This window comes from Nerophis ophidion, linkage group LG16, assembly GCF_033978795.1.
Source record: "Nerophis ophidion isolate RoL-2023_Sa linkage group LG16, RoL_Noph_v1.0, whole genome shotgun sequence".
In the NCBI taxonomy this organism is placed as follows: Eukaryota; Metazoa; Chordata; class Actinopteri; order Syngnathiformes; family Syngnathidae; genus Nerophis; species Nerophis ophidion.
Window position 1 is genome coordinate 47089458 of NC_084626.1, and position 23494 is coordinate 47112951.

At 39.4% G+C, this 23494-nt stretch overlaps 1 protein-coding gene across 3 annotated transcripts in view; it reads right to left on the reverse strand.

The window, feature by feature from the left end:
• Positions 1 to 23494, reverse strand: part of LOC133535474 (protein hinderin-like) — an 83312-nt gene that overhangs the window by 21142 nt on the left and 38676 nt on the right. For all 3 annotated transcript variants that reach the window (XM_061875340.1, XM_061875338.1, XM_061875339.1), the window contains 6 exons: positions 19922 to 20046; positions 16032 to 16369; positions 15718 to 15936; positions 12320 to 12415; positions 12148 to 12233; positions 10152 to 10260 (listed from right to left, as the gene is read on the reverse strand). In XM_061875340.1, the coding sequence (XP_061731324.1) occupies positions 10152 to 10260; positions 12148 to 12233; positions 12320 to 12415; positions 15718 to 15936; positions 16032 to 16369; positions 19922 to 20046 (973 nt within the window). The remainder of the gene's footprint in view (positions 1 to 10151; positions 10261 to 12147; positions 12234 to 12319; positions 12416 to 15717; positions 15937 to 16031; positions 16370 to 19921; positions 20047 to 23494) is intronic.

The window sequence follows — 23494 nt, forward strand, 5'->3', positions numbered from 1 at the left end:
TCTTCCTAGCAACTCTCAGTGAACTCTTTGATAAAAGATAGCCGTTTCACCCCGACGCCCTCCTCCATTTGCAGTCCAAACAGTAAGACAGGGCACCCTGTAATGGACGCTGCATATATGCCGCATGTCAATTTCCACACCAATCGATAGCAGGCGGGCAGTGGCGGGAAAGATGGAGATGAGATGGGCGGCGACGATGGAACTGTCTCATTACTAACTGGCGCGGGATTCATGGAAGGATTACGAAGGTCACATCATCTTAACCCCAGCTTTGTTTGGCAATTGCACATTAACGTTGAACGGGTTAAGATTAGGCGGTGCCAAGAGGCGCATTGTTGCAGCGTGAAGGTGCTTCATGCATCTGCATCACTTTATCCACTTGCATGCATGCGTACTGTACGTGCTCGCTCCTTTCACCGGAATTGCTGCTACACTATACTGTAAAAGACAAAAGCAGTGAAGTGGTCAGGTTGTGTAAATGGTAAATAAAAAGAGAATACAACGATTTGCAAATCCTTTTCAACTTATATTCAATTGAATTTCATGTTCACACAGAGAACCTTAAGTTGTTTTTGCGAAAAATCATTAACTTAGAACAGGGGTAGGGAACCTGTGGCTCTTTTGATGACTGCATCTGGCTCTCAGATAAATCTTAGCTGACATAATTATTATGAATCATTTCGCTGGTAATCACAGTGCTAAAAATAACGTGCAAAATACAAAAAATTCTCATGCATTTAAATCCATCCATCCGTTTTCTACCGCACCTGTTCAAGAAGTCGCATTAATGGTAAGAAATATTTTATGTCACAATGGCGGGGTGGGGGGGGTTGAAGCTTGCTGCGAGGTCGTTCTCCCAGGAAGGCAGACGGACTACTCGGGACATGGCATTTAGGTAAAAACATGATTTAATTTTGACTAAAAAAAATATACAAACAAAAATGGCTCACAGCGGAGGTACAAATTGGGCTAAAAAACAAAGCTAACGCATAAACAGACTAAGAACATAAATCAAACAAAACTTACTTGGCATGGCATGAAGCACGAAACTATGGCAAGGCATACAAGGCGACTGACTGGCAAAGACGAGCTTAAATACTGCCTCTGATTAGTGCTCGGGAAGCAGGTGAGCGGGCATTTTGTCCACCAGAGACAGGTGGACAAAATGAGTAACCAAGGAAACCAGACAAGGGAGTGGAAAAAAAACAGGAACTTAAAGGTTCCAAAGGACAAACAGCACATGGCCAAACAAAAACATGATCAACAGACATGACAATTTATTTATTATTGGTTAGCTTCAGAATAACAATGTTATTAAAAAGAATAAGAGATTTATTATACTCCAAAAATGTAGGTCTTACTTAAAAATGCACGCTTTTAGTTGTAGTCAGTGTTAAAAAATATGATATGGCTCTCACGGAAATACATTTTGAAATATTTGGCTTTCATGGCTCTCTCAGCCAAAAAGGTTCCCGACCCCTGACTTAGAATTTAATGGCAGCAACACATTGCAAAAAAGGCATTTTACCAGTGTGTTACATGGCCTTTCCTTTTAACGACACTCAGTAAAGGTTTGGAAACTGAGGAGACACATTTTTGAAGCTTATCAGGCGGAATTCTTTCCCATTCTTGCTTGATGTACAGCTTAAGTTGTTCAACAGTCCGGGGTCTCCGTTGTCGTATTTACACTTCATATTGCACCACACAACGGGAGACAGGTCTGGACTACAGGCGGGCCAGTCTAGTACCCGCACTCTTTTACTATAAAGCCGCACTGTTGTAACACCTGGCTTAATATTGTCTTGATGAAATAAGCAGGGGCGTCCATAAAAAAGACGTTGCTTGGATGACAACATATGTTGCTACAAAACCTGTATGTACCTTTCAGCATTAATGGTGCCTTCACAGATGTGGAAGTTACCCATGCCTTGGGCACTAATACGCCCCCATACCATCACACATGCTGGCTTTTACACTTTGCGCCTATAACAATCCAGATGGTTCTTTTCCTCTTTGGTCCGGAGGACACGACGTCCACAGTTTCCCAAAACAAATGTGGACTCGTCAGACCAAAGAACACTTTTCCACTTTGTGTTCCTGAGCCCATGTGGTGATAACCTTTACACACTAATGTCACTTTTTGATGCAGTGCCGCTTGAGGGATCGAAGGTCACGTTGGTTTTCGTCCTTGCCGCTTACATGCAGTGATTTCTCCAGATTCTCTGAAACTTTTGATGATATTACGGAGCGTAGATGGTGAAATCCCTAAATTCCTTGCAATAGCTGCTTGAGAAATGTTCTTAAACAATTTGCTCACACATCTGTTGACAAAGTGGTGAACCTCACCCCGTCCTTGTTTCTGAATGAGTGAGCATTTCATGGAAGCTGCTTTTATAGCCAATCATGGCACCCACCGGTTCCCAATTAGCCTGTTCACCTGTGGCATGTTCCAAATAAGTCTTTGACGAGCATTCCTCAAATTCCTCAGTCTTTTTTGCCACGCGTGCCAGCTTTTTTGAAACATGTTGCAGGCATCAAATTCCAAATGAGCTGATGTTCACATAAAAAAACTAAGTTTCTCAGTGTAAACATGAAATATCTTGTCTTTGCAGTCTATTCAATTGAATATAAGTTAAAAAGGATTTGCTAATCATTGTATTCTCCTTTTATTTACCATTTAAACAACGTGACAACTTCACTGCTTTTAGCTTTTGTACAATAACACGGCGGCAATGATCACCTGACTAACTTGATTTACAGTAAAAGTGCAATATCACACACTTACCTTGCATGGTTTCAGATATTAATATTCACTGTGTAGATTGTAAAATACAACATTTTGACTAAATAAATGTCTGAAAAGCATAAAAGGCAGGGAGCGACCTAATTGCTGGTGTGAGAAGTGCAAATGGGTGGTAATAAGATGTGATAGCTTGGGTCCCCAACTGGAAATAATAGGCATCTGCTGCAGCTCACAGCTTAATATGGCCCACGCACTGCTTTGTTTAAAAGTTACTCACTAAAAGCTGTAAACATTACAATGTAAAGAAGATTCAGCTCCAGCCTTCTTTGTTCTGTAGAACATCATATAAAGCCAACGCTGCATCTCTTTACACCTCACACTGCCATTAGCAGATTCCTGAAAATCTGATAACGGAGAAGGACAAATGGAATTTCATTAGGGATGATAAATGCCAGAAAACAGATCAGCAGCAGCGCCTGCATTCAACTTCCTGGCACAGCAGAAAAGCAGGCCTCCACATTAAGGGAAGACACATTTTAGCTATGTCGGAATTTAAAGTCCGAGGTGTAAAAAAGCTAATTTATTTTTTCCAACAGTCTGACGCTGGTGTACATGACACCTGCCCGCAATACCCTTCTTAGATCTTTCACGCAATTTCCATTTTTATCCATCTTAAACCTGCTTCAAATGTTCGCCTTGCATTTTTCTCTTTATGCAGCGCTCAGCCTCACATCTTCACAAACTTACTTTTAACATGGCTGCCTTCTCCATCTCATTACTGTGGCGGGGAGAGGAGGGAGGGCAGTGTGTGCATCCAGGAGTCTGTTCAATTACACCTGCTGCAAGGTCCCTGCCAGGCGGACTAATGGAACGCAGCGTGTATCCTGACAGGCTGGCCGCAGTGCTAGCAAGCCCAGTAAAAGCTTCATTTAGCATCTTGCCGTCAAAAAGTTAGGGAGTGTCATAATTTGCCTTGGAAGGAATTGTAATCTCTGCAAAATCGTGTTAAAAATGTAACACGAGGCTGAATCCTAAAGGGGTTATACAGTAATATACAGTACAGGCCAAACACTTGGACACACCTTCTCATTCTATGTCTTTTCTTTATTTCCATGACTATGTACATTGTAGATTGTCACATCCAAACTATGAATGAACACATGTTGAGTTATGTACTTCACAAAAAAAAAAGGTGAAATGACTGAAAACATGTTTTCGCACACTCTTGGCATTCTCTCCATGAGCTTCAAAACGTAGTTACCTGAAATGGTTTTCACTTCACAGGTGTGCTTGAAGTTCATGGAGAGAATGCCAAGAGTGTGCAAAGCAGTGATCAGAGCGAAGGGTGGCTATTTTGAAAAAAATAGAATATAAAACATGTTTTCAGTTATTTCACCTTTTTTTGTGAAGTAGATAACTCTACATGTGTTCATTCATAGTTTGGATGTGACAATCTACAATGTAAATAGTCATGGAAATAAAGAAAACACAGCGAATGAGGAGAAAACATTTGTCCTGTACTGTATGTCTTCTACTTTTGAAAGACTTCCTTGTGGTCTACAGAACATGTAATGTTGCATTGAGGATGTTTTACACATCATCTTCAACCAACATTCTGACTGTCTCGTTTTGTGGGTGATCTTATTTACGTGCCTCCACTTCGACTGAGTCTTCTCCCCATCAGCCATGTTAAAGTTTTTAGGGACGGCGTGGCGCAGTGGCAGAGTGGCCGTGCGCAACCCGAGGGTCACTGGTTCAAATCCCACCTAGAACCAACCTCGTCACGTCCATTGTGTCCTGAGCAAGACACTTCACCCTTGCTCCTGATGGGTGCTGGTTGGCGCCTTGCATGGCAGCTCCCTCCATCAGTGTGTGAATGTGTGTGTGAATGGGTAAATGTGGGAGTAGTGTCAAAGCGCTTTGAGTACCTTGAAGGTAGAGTACAACCCATTTATCATTTATTTATATGCTCATAGCCAACACTCATTTTGTTCATATATATATATATATATATATATACTAGGGGTGTGGGACAAAATCGATTCGAATACGAATCGAATTGTTTACGTTTTGCGATTCAGAATCAATTCTCATTTTAAAAAAATCGATTTCTTATTTAATTATTTTTTTTTTTTATCAATCCAACAAAGCACTACACAGCAATACCATAACAATGCAATCCAATTCCAAAAGCAAACCTGACCCAGCAACACTCAGAACTGCAATAAACAGAGCAATTGAGAGGAGACACAAACACCACAAAGAACAAACCAAAAGTAGTGAAACAAAAATGAATATTATCAACAACAGTATCAATATTAGTTATAATTTCAGCATAGGAGTGATTAAAAATCCCTTATTGACATTATCATTAGACATTTATAAAAATTTAAAAAAGAACAATAGTGTCACAGTGGCTTACACTTGCATCGCATCTCATAAGCTTGACAACACACTTTGTCCAATGTATTCACAATAAAATAAGTCATATTTTTGGTTTGTTTAATACATTATTGCAATCAGTTGATAAAACATTGTCCTTTACAATTATAAAAGCTTTTTTTTTGTTTACTCTACTACTCTGCTAGCATGTCAGCAGACTGGGGTAGATCCTGCTGAAATCTATGTATTGAATGAATACAGAATCCTTTTGAATCGGAAAAATATCGTTTTTGAATCGAGAATCAAATCGAGTCGAAAAAAATCGATATATTATCGAATCGTGACCCAAAGAATCAGTATTGAATCAAATCGTGGGACACCCAAAGATTCACAGCCATAATATATACATAAATATATACTGTACATATATATATATATATATATATATATCTTGATTGGATTATCCAGAGAATAGTGCTCGATACCCTGGTAGAGCGTTAACCCTAACCCTAACCCCCCCAAAGGCAACACCCTAAGAAAAATATTCAACAAGTACGACATTAAATTGAGCTACAGCTGTATGAATAACATGCAACAAAGCATTTCAAACCACAACAAAGCAATTGCAAAAGGACTGCCCGCCCCCAGACTAAACGACTCTGAAACCAATAAGGAATGTAACTGTCGCAAGAAACCTGATTGCCCTCTCAACGGGGGGGTGCTTACAAACATCAGTCGTTTACCAAGCAAAGGTAACACGCAAGGATATTAACACATCCGACACGTACGTAGGATTAACTGAAGGAGCGTTTAAAAACAGATGGAATAATTACAAGGCCTCCTTTAGAAACCAGACTTTGCGGAATTCTACAGAACTCAGCAAACACATTTGAAACCTCAAACACAATAATGTTGAATATTCAATAACATGGCAAATTCTTGCATCCAGCACACCTTACAACAGTGGTAATAAAAGATGCAACCTATGCTTAAAAGAGAAACTGTTTATTATATATCATCCAGATCTATCATCCCTCAACAAGCGCAGTGAAATCATTTCAACATGCCGCCACAGAAGGAAACACCTCCTAGGTAAACACATGAGCCAATCACCACGCCCCTACACCTGCCTGTACCCACCCACTCTGTGCCCTATATAAACCATTGTATGTGAATGCTTCCATTAAAATCTCCTGATGATTGAGGGAACCCCTCATGAAACAGTTCTGTAGAGACGAAGCAGTCTTGTGATTTTTCCCACACCTACATATATATATATATATATATATATATATATATATATATATATATATATATATATATATCCATCCATCCATTTTCTACCGCTTATTCCCTTTCGGGGTCGCGGGGGACGCTGGCGCCTATCTCAGCTACAATCGGGCGGAAGGCAGGTATATATATATAAATATATATATACATTTATATATACATATTAAATTGTGTTAAACTGCAGATTCACCTGTACAGGTATCACACCCTATGTTCCGTACGTAACTCAGCTTTAGGGGCACGGTTTTACTTTTTTTTTCCGGTTACTTTTTCTGGGAGTAAAGAGAACAACTTTTTCCCCCCTCTCAAGGTTAATTAGTTTTTTGCTTGTCATCACAAACATTCTGCAGTAAACAATGTATCTTCGGTGTACTGAATACTGTACGGCTTTTATTTCAGGTTAATATTTACTGAACAACAATTTCAAATGGTAAATTACTGTTTAATATTTTTTTTTTAGTACATGTTATGACACAAACAAAAAGTCTGATTGAAAAATATTTAGAAATAAAAATGCCTGGGTGTGTTTATTCTCCCAGTCCGCACCAATACTTCTCTGACAGTGACCATGTGGTTCTTAGTCACCTTCCTGACTAGACTAAGATGAATGCAGCAAAGTACAGAGACATCCTGGATGAAAACCAACGCTCCTCATCCGTCATATTCAAAAAGACTTAGGGCTATAATTCCTGCCAAAGGTGCATCAACAAAGTATTGAGCAAAGGCTATGAATACTTAAGTACTAAGTAGTCTTTTTTTTTTTGTTTTAATACATTTGCAAAATGTATGTATTTTTGGGGCATTGTTTTGTCCTGTCCAGCTACTTGGTAAATCATATTGTAGATGTAGATGCAGGATATGAATAAAACCGCAGCACGACCGCCCTCTTCATTTGCCGGAATGCCTGAAAAAATTGGCCAGCATCTGCGGCAAGAACATGCCGTGACCGCCCCTGACTTTTTACTTGTTAGTGGACTAAAGATGTAACAATAAACGGTAAAATGACAATTTCCAATAAAATTCCGGACGGTTGGTAACACTGTCAATTTTTTTAATTAGCGAAAAACCCTCATTTATTGAGGCATTTTAGGCAACAGGAAGTCAGGCGCATGCGTACTAGCGTCATTTGGCTTAATAATCATGGCGGACAAACTACAAGGACTTTGCTCTGGAGATTTCGCCTCCGAGTGTTTGGTTTCAAGTCATTTCCCCTCGCTTCCCGCCATGTGTTTAAGAGTGCACTGCTGTTAGATGGAGACAGGCGTGGACCATATTGGGGACACTTTTCCCCAGACTAAACGTATACAGCAAAGAAGAAAACTACTTGATGTTGCTTTTATTTTCTCAATACAGCTGCTGTGACTGAGAATTAATGAGGTGAGAAAACATGCAGCATGCGATGTGTCGTGAACGTTGTCACAACTTGTTTATAAAGTATTCACTTTGTTTACTGGGATACTCACTCCTCCTTTATTCAACCGCAAACTGTATCAGGGTTCAAATAAAATCAGTACTAGCAAAAAATATGTTTTCATCATCGAATTGAACGCAGGCTATGAAGATTGTGTATTAGATGTGAGAGGTGACGTTCTACTGCTGTACTGAACCACTAGGAGGCGTTGGAGAAGAACAGAGCTTGTTTATTACATTTCATCCTCATTAGCCAAACTGCTTTGTTTTATTTTGATATTCAAAAATTAAATGCCATGTTATTTTACATTATGTGTTTTTTTCATCTCACAAAGTAATTACTTCAAAAACCATTCATGTGCCAAAGCATTTTGTCCATGTTTCATTGTGTATAGTTCATTCCCATACGACATATTTCTGCTCAAACTCTTAATAGATGTGTCCCGATATATCATTTACATGTACAAATAAATGTACATCACTTGGAAAAATTAATAATAAAAAGGCCCTCAATCAAAATGTAAAAATAGAGACAAAACATCATGTAATGACAAAAAGCTGATAAGTTGATATTATTAATGAATTAAAAAAAACTAATATTTGTTCTTGGATACATGGATAAAGTTTATCTATAGTCTTTTTTTTAGACATTACAAATGACATGATGGTATTCCGTTCACACTGCTTTACCTAACAATCAGTAATCATAATTTCAATATTGATAACAATAATCTTAATTATTACTTTGGCCATAATTGGCAGCCCTAGATCTCATACATGGACACTATTTTTATCTGTATGGACAAAAAAATGCAGTTACGTCTTATGGCCATCAATTCATATATATATATATATATATATATATATATATATATATATATATATATATGTATATACACACACACACACATACATACATATACACACATGCACACACACACATGCTTTAGAACCCCTGGCTTGAAAGAAAATAATGTTAGCCTTGGTGCCTTAAAATATGAGCCCTCTTTTAAGGCAAAACTTGCCTTGACCTTAAAAAGTTAAAATTCGAGGCCTCTACTTGCCCATATCGGCTGGAGAGATTTACTTTACAAAAGAGAAGTGTGAGATACTTCTCTTATTTGCATTTGATTTTATTAAATGGCTTTACATTAGTGTTTGGCGCAGCCGGACCGGAGCAGGAAGGGATAGAAAGAGGAACAAAAGGAAGAAAGAAAGGGAAGTTGAGGGAAGAGGGGGATAAGACAACAACGCAACAGGATTTGCTAAATGTAAAAAAAAAAATGTTTACATTGTCATTTTGTTGTATTGTGTAAGGACATTGTTGTTGTTCAATAACAAATTTCTATCGTAACAAACCTATGATCTTTCTATGATGCCTAATATGTTTTGATTCCGCTTTAAATTCATTTGAGTACCGTATTTCCTTGAATTGCCGCCGGGGCGCTAATTGATTTAAAACCTCTTCTCACTCCGGTGCTTACCAAAGGCATGCAGTAAATTTAGGCCTGTGCTTATAAACTTGAGTGTGATGTAAGGATACCATCATGAAAAGCACATTTAATTAAAAAAAAAACGTTATTATGGTCTTACCTTTACTTATAAATGAAGTCCATGCGCAGCTCCTTCTGATCAAAAGCATCAATAACTTGTTTATAGAAGTCTTCCTTATCTTTCTTCAGTTTTAAAAGTCTCTCTGTCTCGATGGAGATCTTCCTTTATTACCTCCTGCTTCCATTGAAAGTCCAGTTTAGAAAACTGTTATATCTTAGATATGTAGTCCTCCATGTTAAAAGTGCAAGCGAGAGGAAAAAATAAACTCTTGCTGCTTGTTGTCACTTCTTCTGCAGCCGAGTAGTCGCAAGAAGGATCACTAGCGCCCTCTACCACCAGGAGGCGGGAGTCATTTAACGACTCATATTTGACACACGCAGCTACGGTATATTAATAAAACATTGCTGCTTACTGTTCTTTTTAGCATATTCAATAGCTTGGACCTTAAATCCTACTGAATAGCTCTTAATCTTCTTCGCTTTATGCGATTTCAAATGATTGAAATCAGCCTCCTCCATTTTGAAAATGATGACAAGGGAAGTGTCACTCGTGACGTGATGAGTTTGACCCGGCGGAAATTCTAAACATATGCTAATTATTTGGCGAAACGAGTTCGACCCGCCAGTAACTCAAGGCAGGCGCAGACTATATACCCGGCGGCAATTCAAGGAAATACAGTAATACCTAAATATGGTCATTTAAACGTAATTGTGAATCATCATTGCCAGGCATGACAAAATGTTTACGTCGAAAAGGTAACTGGAAAAGTTACCTGTTTTCCGATGTCTTTCGTGTCGCAGGTGCCATGACGAGCTTCGCAGGACTCGCAGGCCCCTCTGTAGATGTGGCTGTGTCCTTTTTTGATAGCACTGAGGCGGCTTCTGTTCAGCATTGCAAGACAGAGGAAGGTGTCAAGAAGTCAGACCAACAACACATTGGAGACAGCATGCATTCACATTGACATGAAGACGGAGAAGAAAACTATAACCTGCAAGGCTCACCTCTTAAAAAATGTATAACACATACAGACAAGCGTAGCCCCAAATAGAGTTGGAAAAGCTTTAAACAACAAACTTTGTTAGCTGTGCCATTTATAAGAAAAGGGTTACTTACAGAACTACTTTTGTGTGGTGCACCTTTTTTAACTCTATACCGGTATTTTTCAACCTTTTTTGAGCGAAGGCACATTTTTTTGTTAAAAAAAATACGGAGGCACAGCACCAGCAGAAAAAGTTACAAAATGAAACTCCACTAGGTTGTCGTGCCTTATTTTGAGTTTGCTGTTGTTTCCTGTGTGACGTGGAGGGGTGTCAAACTCAAATACAGAGTGGGCCAAAATTCTAAACTGAACAAAGCCGCGGGCCAAAGTTGAACAACTTAACCTTTTAATAGGGACCCAAACAAGTTTCGCATTGAATATTGAACAAGCAAGGCTTATAGAACTTTATAGTGACATGCAAAATCCAGTTTTGTTGGTAGCGGGGGTGTATATTGTAGCGTCCTGGGTATTTGTTCTGTTGTGTTGATGTTGTGTTACAGTGTGGAAATGTGTTTGTCATTCTTGTTTGGTGTGGGTTCACAGTGTGGTGCACATTTGTAACAGTGTTAAAGTTGTTTATACGGCCACCCTCAGTGTGACCTGTATGGCTGTTGACCAAGTATGCAATGCATTCTTGTGTGTGTGTAGAATCCGCATATATTACGTGACTGGGCCGGCACGCTGATTGTATGGCGGAAAAGCGGACATGACGACAGGTTGTAGAGGACGCTAAAAGCTGTACCTTTAAGGCGCGCTGCCGATATTGTTGTCCGAGTGGAAATCGGGAGAAATTCATGAGAAATCCGGGAATCTTTTGGGAAAATTGTGAGGGTTGGCAAGTATTAGAATTAGCGGTGAATGCACCGCAGCTGTATGATAATGGCGGGCCAGCTCTAATGTTAATTTAATATTGTCTCAAGGGCCAAAATAAATTACATGGCGGGCCAAATTTGACACCCATGGTGTAGTGCTTTAGTTCCTGTCTTGCGCTGCTACTTTGGTGACCCTTCCTGTTTGGTTGGTGTTCTCCTGTAGTAGCTTCATGACTTCCTTTGAGTGCTATTCCCCGCACCTGCTTTGTTTTGGCAATCAAGACTATTTAGGTTGTGCGTACGCTATCCTTCTTCGTGGGGACATTGTTGATTGTCATGTCATGTACGGATGTGCTTTGTGGACGCCGTCTTGGCTCCACACGCCGTAAGTTTTTGCTGTCGTCCAGCATTCTGTTGTTGTTGACTTTGTAGTCAGTTCAGTTTTACTTTTGTTTTGCATCGCCATCCCTATGCTTCAGTGCCTTTTTCTAGCAGGACTTGCCTTTTGTTCATTTTTGTTTTAAGCGTTACATACCTTTTTACCTGCACGCTGTCTCCCGCTGTGCTCTGTATATTGGGATCACAACAAGCCATCCTCAACACGTTCTGACTTCTACAAAGCAATGAACTACCTGCTGCCACCTACTGATATGGAGTATTACAAGATTACCCTGCCGAGCTCTACACAGCACAGGCACTAGAAAACAGCATTATTATGATTATTGATTTGCAAAAAAATATTTTTTGGACCTATTAGGGTGAAGTTGCATCATTTCCCACGGCACACCAATATCTCATGGCACACTAGTGTGCCGCGGCACAGTGGTTGAAAATGACTGCTCTATACTTCAGTAAGCTTGATGAAAGAAACCACGTGGCATGTCAAGTTCTACACAAGTGTCAATAGGCGTTCCCACCACAAGAGCCAAGAGTTTTGTCCAACGGTGCAGTCTGAGAAGCACTGTCTCTTAAGCGCTGTGGTCCGGGAAGATTGTCTGTGCCACTGCAGACATTACACACAACATCACTTTTGTTTTGACATTCATTTTTTGGTGATTTTGTGAATAAGTTCCATGGTTACGTGCTTACCCGGGGGCCAAATGTTGGTGGTGAGGAGCGTCTGACTGTTGAGTTTTCTTATTTTCAATTGAGCTGCTGAGTTTAGATTGACAAGCTTCTTGAAGCCTAACACGCACAAAAAACACCAAAGAGAACATCTACCAATTACAACAGAACCTGTTAACATTTAAAAGTAGTGTTGTCCAGATAGATAGATAGATAGATAGATAGATAGATAGATAGATAGATAGATAGATACTGTATTTTTCGGACTATAAGTCGCAGTTTTTTTTTCATAATTAGGCCGGGGGTGCGACTTATACTCAGAAGCGACTTATGTGTGAAATTATTAACACATTACCGTAAAATAGCAAATAATATTATTTAGCTCATTCACGTAAGAGACTAGACATATAAGATTTCATGGGATTTATGGCTTAGGAGTGACAGATAGTTTGGTAAAGGTATAGCATGTTCTATATGTTATAGTTATTTGAATGACTCTTACCATAATATGTTAGGTTAACATAGCAGTTGCTTATTTATGCCTCATATAACCTACACTTATTCAACCTGTTGTTCACTATTCTTTATTTTAAATTACCTTTCAAATGTCTATTCTTGGTGTTGGGTTTTATCAAATAAATTTCCCCCAAAAGTGTGACTTATACTCCAGTGCGACTTACATATGTTTTTTCCTTCTTTATTGTGCATTTTCAGCGGGTGCGACTTATACTCCGAAGCGACTTATATTCTGAAAAATGCGGTAGATGGATGGGTCGGTCGGTCGGTCGGTCGGTCGGTCGATCGATCGATCGATAGATAGATAGTACTTTATTGATTCCTTCAGGAGAGTTCCCTCAAGAAAATTAAAATTCCAGCACCAGTGTACAGAGTTGAGATTGAATTTAAAAAGTAAATAATGGGGGTATAAATGAAAGTTAAATAGAAAATATAACAATAACAATACGAGTAAAAAGCAACAATAAGAATAAAAACATAACAGTAAAAATACGAATATAACGAGAAAGTAGTTTAGTTTAGCTTAAAGAAAACTTCATAAGGTACATAAAACATATGTTTCTCATTGCAATTTTGTCCTTAAATAAAACAGTGAACATACTAGACAACTTTTATTTTATTAGTAAGTAAATAAAGACTCCTAATTAGTCTGCTGACGTATGCAGTAACATTGTGTCATTTATACACCTATTATTTTCTACACATTGTAAAGGACTAGCTGTAAAAATGGATTCATAATCTACTTGTTCATTTACTGTTAATTTCTGTTTTAACATGTTCTATCTACACTTCTGTTAAAATGTAATAATCACTTATTCTTCTCTTCTTTGATACTTCACATTAGTTATGGATGATACCACACATTTAGGTATCCAAAAGACACCAAGAAGTTACAGGATCATATATTATTTACTGACTTTATAAACATAACATACATTTAAAAAAACCTAAAAAAGATTATGTGACAGAAATAAATATTGATGTAGTCATAGTAGTATGTAGTATGGCGTAGTGCAGGGGTGCCCACACTTTTTCTGCAGACGAGCTACTTTTCAATTGACCAACTCGAGGGGATCTACCTCATTTATATATATCATTTATATTTATTTATTTATGAAAGAGACATTTTTGTAAACAAGTTAAATGTGTTTAATGATAATACAAGCATGTGTAACACATATAGATGTCTTTCTTTCACAAAGACAAGAATATAAGTTGGTGTATTACCTGATTCTGATGACTTGCATTGATTGGAATCAGACAGTAATGATGATAACGCCCACATTTTCAAATGGAGGAGAAAAAAAGTTGTCCTTTCTGTACAATACCACATGAAAGTGGTTGGTTTTTGGCATCTAATTCATCCAGCTTCCATACACTTTACAAGAAAAACATTGGCGGCAAATTCCGTAGCTTGCTTGATTGACATTCACGGCACCCGAGGGTCTTGTGAGATGACGCTGGCTGCTGCCAGTTCATTATTATGAAAAAATGACAGAGAGGAAGGCGAGAAACACTTTTTATTTCAACAGACTTTCGCGCCGTACCTTCCGTCAAAACTCTAAAGGCCGACTGCACATTTCCTATCTTCACAATAAAAGCCCTGCTTCATGCTGCCTGCGCTAACAAAATAAGAGTCTCGGAAAGCTTGTGCACGCCAGCTTTCTGAGGGATCGCTTGTGCACGCCAGTTTTCCCAGACTCTGTATTTAGTTAGCGCAGGCAGCATGAAGCAGGGCTTTTATTGTGAAGATAGGAAATGTGCAGTCGGCCTTTAGAGTTTTGACGGAAGGTACGGCGCGAGAGTCTGTTGCAATAAAGTGTTTCTCACCTTCCTCTCGGTCATATTTTCATAATAATGATCTTGCAGCAGCCAGCGTCATCTCACAAGACCCTCCGGTACCGAGAATGTCATTTAAGTGACGTCTTGGTGAAGATTGATGATCACTAATTTTTAGGTCTATTTTTTTTAAAAGCCTGGCTGGAGATCGACTGACACACCCCCCGCGGTCGACTGGTAGCTCGCGATCGACGTAATGGGCACCCCTGGCGTAGTGGGTAGAGCGGCCGTGCCAGAAACCTGAGGGTTGCAGGTTCGCTTCCCACCTATTGACATCCAAATCACTGCCGTTGTGTCCTTGGGCAGGACACTTCACCTTTGCCCCCGGTGCCGCTCACACTGGTGAATGAATGATTGGTTGCGGTCGGAGGGGCCCTAGGCGCAGCTGTGGCTACAGACGTAGCTTACCACCACCAGGTGTGAATGAATGATGGCTTCCCACTTTTCTGTGAGCGCTTTGAGTATCTAATAATAGAAAAGCGCGATATAAATTCAATCCATTATTATTATTATTATTAGTATCGACGAGATACGCTATTGTACTTGGTATCATTACAGTGGATGTCAGGTGTAGATCCACCCAGGGCGTTTGTTTACATTGTGACGGCGGTGAGCTATTGTATGCTCTTACGCTGTGTAGTGATTTAGAAGTAGCTAGCTAGAAGACTGCTAGCTATCCATGTCTTAAAGCAGCTCTTCCTGAGGGTGCTTCAGTGTTATAACTTCACCTTTATCTTGACTTTTTACACCAAAATGCGTCCATCCTCGCTGTTCTGTCTACACACTGTGTCTGTTTGTAAGTACTCTGTGTGTGCACGCTGCCGAAAATGCTCCTCTGCTCGTAAAACCAGCAATATCATGACGTGACGTGACGACGGGGAGAGGCGGGGGGGTGATATAGGACCGAATATGATTCATTAGTATCGCCGTACTATACTAGTACTGGTACACCGTACAACCCCATTACAAGTGAAAGAAATCTAAAAACAAAAATGTATAAATCAAATATTTCAACTTTGAGTAACTAGAAACAAATACTCTGACCTTTCGTCATTTGGTCTACCTACTTTTTGCAATGGAGGCGTGACTGGCACAGCTGCTGATTCTGTCTGCTGATCCTCTCCTCCTGGTCAGCCAGCCGTGCCCGCAGCTTCTCTCGCTCCATCTCCAGCTGCATGTTTTGCAGCAGCAGCTGGTGTCTCTTCTCCTCCCAGTCCTTGCGGCCCAATAGAGGGCTAGTAAGGGCTTCCCTGGTCTGAGCCGCTAAGTTATCCCCACCTTGGTGCCTGTGTGGATGTAGGCGCATTATTTATTGGATATTCACTGAATTCTCTGCATGCTTGAGCTTCCTAAAGTTGTGGGTGCAGAAGAACAACAACACCTTTGGATAGAGGTGTTCTGGCAGCTGTTGTCAAGGGAATGGCCATTGGTCGTGCGTTGCTGGGTGTCATATCTACTGTCTTGGAAAGTGCCTTGATGGTGCTGCGGTTCACATTCCCTTGTCTGAACTGTTTGCTCATCAGGTGGACAGACGTGGCTCTCATAGGAAATGGGGGTAGAAATACCGGCAGTCTGCAAGGCGGCTGCTCTTCCACTACTTCTCCTGCGCACTTGAGGTTGTTGCGCTTGCGTAGCAGCAAGGCTGAGGTATGAGCCATCAAACAGTAGGCCATTAGCTTGGCTAGTCGTCCTGCTAGTGGCTTCTTCACTGCTGAGCACCTGGACACAGAACAAAAAAGGACAATTATTGCTTTTTGACCAATTTAGGGAGCCTCTGAAAATGGATGAAAGCATTTTAGTCCAACCCATACAATGTACTGTGGACCCGGGCCAAAAGTGAAACCTGTCAGAGTTGAATTATGCACCATTAGTCTTCATTTCCTCACACGTGTACTTAAATGTTCCCTGCATGCATCTTTTGAGGGCTTTGAGTACATTTTCTTAAGGTGTATGCGCGCTATTACGACGTCGTATTACGCTTACCACATCCTGTTTGGACCTGACGCAGGCAGAAGATTAAGAGGCCAATTTTCGACTGAGCATTACTGGCAGGTAAACCAAGGTCAGGCACATTATGAGATAAACATAAGGAGGAAAAGCCCATCTTAGAGTTGACTCGGGAAGAGAGAGTGTGAGTCATTTGCTGAGGGTCAGGGAGCAGGCAAACACACATTATTCAGAGCCACAGCGGGACAATGAGGTTGGCCATGTCATCTATTCTATCTCCAGATGCTTAGGCTGAAGAGTGTCTTCCCTTCTTAGGTGCGACCTTGAGAGAGTTTTACTGTGGTGTAATCACATCCAAGCAAGTGACTTTAGGGAACTTCTACACTCAATTGATATGCATTATGTTGGCACTTAGCCATAAATGAGCTGTTGCATGAGGTCTCGAAAAATGCTTTAGCTGACATTGGTGTCCAACTTGTTTTAATGGAGGGCCACATCGCAGTCATGGCTGCCCTCGCTTGTAACAGAATATAAAAGTACAATCGCCTCATGATACTATTGCCTATGCGTATGGTTATTTGATTTTTGTACAAACAAATCGATGGATAACTTGCTTTCAAATGGTAAGTCAAGGTGACAAGCAGATGAATATTCAAGTATTTATTGTTATTTTTACAAACTATCATACAGCATATAATAATTAGGGGTGCTGAAAAATGTTTTTTTAATCACATTCGAATCCCGATTGTTTTAGTAATTTTCCAAAAACAAAAAAATATATATATTTTTTAGGCCATCTCTATGCTTACTTGGTGCACATATGTGTCATACGTCGGCGACCAAATGGACGTTTTGTAAGCTGTAAGCAGTTTTGTTCAGGTGTTGTTATTATCATACCAAATAATACATTGCAAAAATCAGTTTTAATCGAGAATCGTGTTGGATTGAGTATCGATTATGAATAAAATTGTTATATATTGTATATATCAGGGGTCGGCGAGCCGCATGTGGCTCTTTGATCACTCTGATGTGGCTCAGTTGCATACTTGCCGACCCCCCCGATTTTTCCGGCAGGTTTCCGGATTTCAGTGCCTCTCCCAGAAATCTCCCGAGGATAATATATTCCGGTTTTCACCCAGACAACAATGATGAAGACGTGCCGAGATGGAAACGACTTTAACGTCCTCTAGATCAGTGGTCCCCAACCTTTTTGTATCCGCGGACCGGTCATCGCTTAATAATTTGTCCCGCGGCCCGGGGGGGTTTCCTTTTTTTTTTCTTTTTTTTTTTTTCTTCTTTGTCATGAAAAAGAGACGTTTGTGTCATGAAAAAGGGAGTTTTTTTGTGGTTTGTGCACTATTTGTATATTGTGTTTTTTATGTTGATTTAATTACAAAAAAAAAATTTTTTTATTTTTTTTTTTTAAATAAAAAATTCTTCTGCGGTCCGGTACCAATCGGGCCGTGGCCCGGTGGGGACCACTGCTCTAGATCATGTCGTCGCGTCAGCTTTTATACCATGCTATCTGAGTGCCTGCCGGTCACATCTAGTTTGCGGCTGCTGTCAAAACGCGTAAGTAACTGCAACGCATACTTGGTCAACAGCCATACAGGTCACACTGAGGGTTGTCATATAAACAACTTCAACACTCTTACTAATATGCGCCACACTGTGAACCTACACCAAACAAGAATGACAAACACATTTTGGGAGAACATCTGCACTGTAACACAACATAACAAATACCCAGAATCCTATGCATCCCTAACTCTTCCGGGCTACATTATACACCCCCACTACCACCAACCCCCCCTCCTCCGTGCCGCGGTTGAGGTGGGCGGGGATGGGGGGAGGCGGGGTTTGGTGGTAGCGGGGGTGTATAATGTAGCCCTGAAGAGTTAGGGATGAATGGGATTCTGGGTATTTGTTCTGTTGTGTTTATGTTGTGTTACAGTGAGAATGTTCTCCCGAAATGTGTTTGTCATTCTTGTTTGGTGTGGGTTCACAGCGTGGCGCATATTAGTAAGAGTGTCAAAGTTGTTTAAACGGGCTCCCTCAGTGTGACCTGTATGGTTGTTGAACAAGTACGCCTTGCAGTCACTTGCGTGTGTCAGCAGAAGCCGCATGCAACTAGAGTTGGCAAGCTGTTTGTTACGGTTGCAGAGGGCGTTAGACGTTTTGCCATCATAGTACGCCCTTAATATTGTTGTTCGGGTGAAATTCGGCAGACATTCGAAAGTATAGTTGCCCTGAAATTTAGGAGTCTCCTGGGAAAATTGGGATGGTTGGCAAATTTGATGTTGTCAAGCGGCATTTAAATAAAACTTGCGGGTTGCACTATGACTAAATTTTCATATTAAGGTGTGGGCCGCTTGTCTGAGACCCCTGGTTTATACATAGCACAAAGCAAAAAAAAACTTTGTACGCTTTATTTCATTTTTATTTTCCAAAAGAGTTTAGTGGCCCCAATTATTTTCTTTATTTCTTTATTTCAAAATGGCTCTTTGAGTGGTAAAGGTTGCCGACTCCTGGTATATATGATATAAACATACAATAAATCAGTATATATATCTTGTCCTGTACATATATTATATAAACATTACATCTAAATATGTTATATTTTATGTTGCTTTTAGTCTATTTTATGCCTGCATTGTCCTTTCTATCATTTGTAACTGAGCAACTGTGTGGGACAATTTCCCTTGTGGATCATTAAAGTTTGTCTAATGTCGAAATCCTCACCCCAAGAATCGGAATCGAATGACGAGCTGCCCAAAGATTAACAGCAATAACATTTGAATATTTGTAAATATGTCAAAGTGTTCCTACTCAGTGGCCTAGTGGTTAGAGTGTCCGCCCTGAGATGGGTAGGTTGTGAGTTTAAAACCACAGCCGAGTCATACCAAAGACTATAAAAATGGGAGCCCTGCTTGCCACTCAGCATTAAGGGTTGGAATTGGGGATTAAATCACCAAAAATTATTCCCGGAGCGTCCACCGCTGCTGCTCACTGCTCCCCTCACCTCCCATGGGTCAAAGGCAGAGAATAATTTCGCCACACCTAGTGCGTGTTTTTTTTTTTCGGTCAAACTGGTAACAATGAGAAGATTTAGTAAGAAAGATGAAGTATCCACATTATTCTGATCTGAGCCGAGGATGTCGTTGTGGCTCGTGCAGCCCTTTGAGACACTCGTGATTTAGGGCTATACAAGTAAACTTTGATTAAATGATATTCCCAGGCTCTCACGGGCCACATTAAATGAGGTGCCGTGCCAGATCTGGCCCCGGGGCCTTGAGTTTGACACAGGTCTGTGCTGTTCTTTACCTTAGAGTGAGCTTGTGCCTGGCTAAGCTCAGTAATGGACTGGTTGAGCTTCGTTTGTTGCAGAGAAAGGTATTGTTGGTAGAGACCAAGCAGCTCCTGGCACTCTCTGTACTGCTGCTGCAGGTCTGGAGCACCAAGGGTTAAGAAAAGACTATAAACTGGGTTGTCATGCAGATGAATTCATCCTCATTATCAATCTCATGAAAAAAAAAATGTAACGCAATGAACCAATACGCAGCGCAGGATGATTCAAAATGGCTGAAACATCTCTGGCAACACATTGTGGGCAGTTTGTCCAAGTACTGCACTTACCATCGGGCGTGTGTGAACGGGCAGAACTGACAAGCTGCAGAACCCAACAAGTCCATAAAGAAGATGTTAAACAGCACTTTGGCCCTCTCCATGGGCGTTTTGAGTACAAAAGAAACATGATGCAACAGCTGATACATATATAAATATACATATATAGATAGATAGATAGTACTTTATTGATTCCTTCAGGAAAATTTAAATTCCAGCAGCATATATATACACACATATATATATATATATATATATACACAAATACACACACACACACATATATTATACATACGTATATATATATATACACATACATACATATATATACATACATACATACATATATATAAATACATACATATACATAATATATATATATATATTATACAAACATACATTTACATAATATATATATATATATATATATTGTACATACATACATATACATAATATATATATTATACATACATAATATATATATTATACATACATACAAAATATATATATTATACAAACATACATATACATAATGTATATATTATACATACATACATACATAATATATATATTATACATACATACATAATATATATATTATACATACATACATAATATATATATATATATATACATATATATATATATATATATATATATATAAATTATGGTAAATGGTTGTACTTGTAATTGGCTAATTGGGAACAGGTGGGTGCCATGATTGGGTATAAAAACAGCTTCCATGAAATGCTAAGTAATTCACAAACAAGGATGGGGTGAGGGTCACCACTTTGTAAGCAAATTGTCGAATAGTTTTAGAACAACATTTCTCAACGAGCTATTGCAAGGAATTCAGGGATTTTAACATCTGCGGTCCGTAAAATCATCAAAAGGTTCAAAGAATCTGGAGAAATCACTGCACGTAAGCGATGATATTAAGGACCTTTGATCCCTCAGGCAGTACTGCATCAAAAACCAACATCAGTGTGCAAAGGATATCACCACATGGGCTAAGGAACACTTCATAAAACCACTGTCAGTAACTACAGCTGGTCGCTACATCTGTAAGTGCAAGTTAAAGCTCTACTATGCAAAGTCAAACCCATTTATCAACAATACCCAGAAACACAGCCGGCTTCGCTGGGCCCGAGCTCATCTAAGATGGACTGATGCAAAGTGGAAAAGTGTTCGGTGGTCCGACGAGTCCACATTTCAAATTATATTTGGAAACTGCGGACGCGGTGTCCTCCGGAACAAAAAGGGAAATAACCATCTGGATTGTTATAGGCGCAAAGTTGAAAAGCCAGCATGTGTGATGGTATGGGGGTGTATTAGTGCCCAAGGCATGGGTAACTTACACATCTGTGAAGGCACCATTAATGCTGAATGGTCCACACAGGTTTTGGAGCAACACATGTTGTCATCCAAGCAACGTTATCATGGACGCCCCTGTTTATTTCAGCAAGACAATGCCAAACCACATGTTACAACAGCGTGGCTTCGTAGTAAAAGAGTGTTGGTACTTTCCTGGCCCGCCTGCAGTCCAGACCTGTCTCCCATGGAAAATGTGTGGCACATTATGAAGCGTAAAATAGGACAGCGGAGACCCCGGACTGTTGAAGGACTGAAGCTCTACATAAAACAAGAATGGGAAAGAATTCCACTTTCAAAGCTTCAACAATTAGTTTCCTCAGTTCCCAAACGTTTATTGAGTGTTGTTAAAAGAAAAGGTGATGTAACACAGTGGTGAACATGCCCTTTCCCAACTACTTTGGCACCTGTTGCAGCCATGAAATTCTAAGTGAATTATTATTTGCAAAAAAAAATAAAGTTTATGAGTTTGAACATCAAATATCTTGTCTTTGTAGTGCATTCAATTGAATATGGGTTGAAAAGGACTTGCAAATCATTGTATTCTGTTTATATTTACATCTAACACAATTTCCCCACTCATATGGAAACGGGGTTTGTGTGTGTATATATATATATATATATATATATATATATATATATGTATGCATATATGTGTATATATACAGTACATACACATATATATATACATATACATACATATAAACTTGAATGGGATTGTGCTGAAAATTTTAATTTTCCTGAAGGAACTCTCCTGACGGAATAAATAAAGTACTATCTAATCTAATATACACACACATATATATATATACACACACACACACACACACATATATATATATATATTTTTTTTTTTTAATATATATATTTATATATATACATATATATATACACACACACACTCACACACAGTACAGGCCAAAAATTTGGATTTTCTTTATTTACATCGTAGATTGTCACAGCAAAACTATGAATGTACACATGTGGAGTTATGTACTACTAAAATGTGAAATAACTAAAAACATGTTTTGTATTCTAGTTTCTTCAAAATAGCCACCCTTTCTTCTGATTACTGATTTGCACACTCTTGGCATTCTCTCCATGAGCTTCAAGCACACCTGTGAAATAACAAAAAATTTCAGGTGACTACCTCTCGAAGTTCATGGAGAGAATGCTAAGAGTGCCCAAACCAGTAATCAGAACAAAAGGTGGCTATTTTGAAGAAACTCGAATATAAAACATGTTTTTAGTTCATTCACTTTTTTTGTGAAGTACATAACTCCAGATGTGTTCATTCAAAGTTTAGATGTGACAATCTACAATGTAAATAGTCATGAAAATAAAGAAAATGCAATGAACGAGAATGTGTCTCCAAACTTTTGGCCTGTACTGTAGATCAAAACGGAATTTGATTAAACTAAATTCATCCGCAGAAATTATTCTCCAAACCCAATCAAATGTAACTTTAACCAAATGGCCGACGTGAGTAGCAAAAAACACATTTTGTAAGGAAAAGGTTCTCATGGGGTGGGGTCGGAGGGAAACAACAGCTAGATATACAGGACAACTCCAATTACACTATTGTCTCCTCCATCAAAGTTGTTTTTTTAATGACAGTCAAAAAGAAATCAGCGGGATCTTTGCAAGAACAGAGCTTACAATATCTTCTAAACAATCTGAAAAGAAAGACACCACAACATTGTCCCGACCTCAGTGCTCATTGTGTCCATCCAGAGGCTAATCAACTAACAATCATTCCTGCAATTAAGGACAATACTCGGAATCTGAATTCTTGCACTGATTTTTATCCAGTGTCTTTTTTTTATTTTTTAGAATACATCATCACCAAGATACACAATAAAAGCACACAAAGAGCATGTGGACAAATAATTGTCCGTTCTA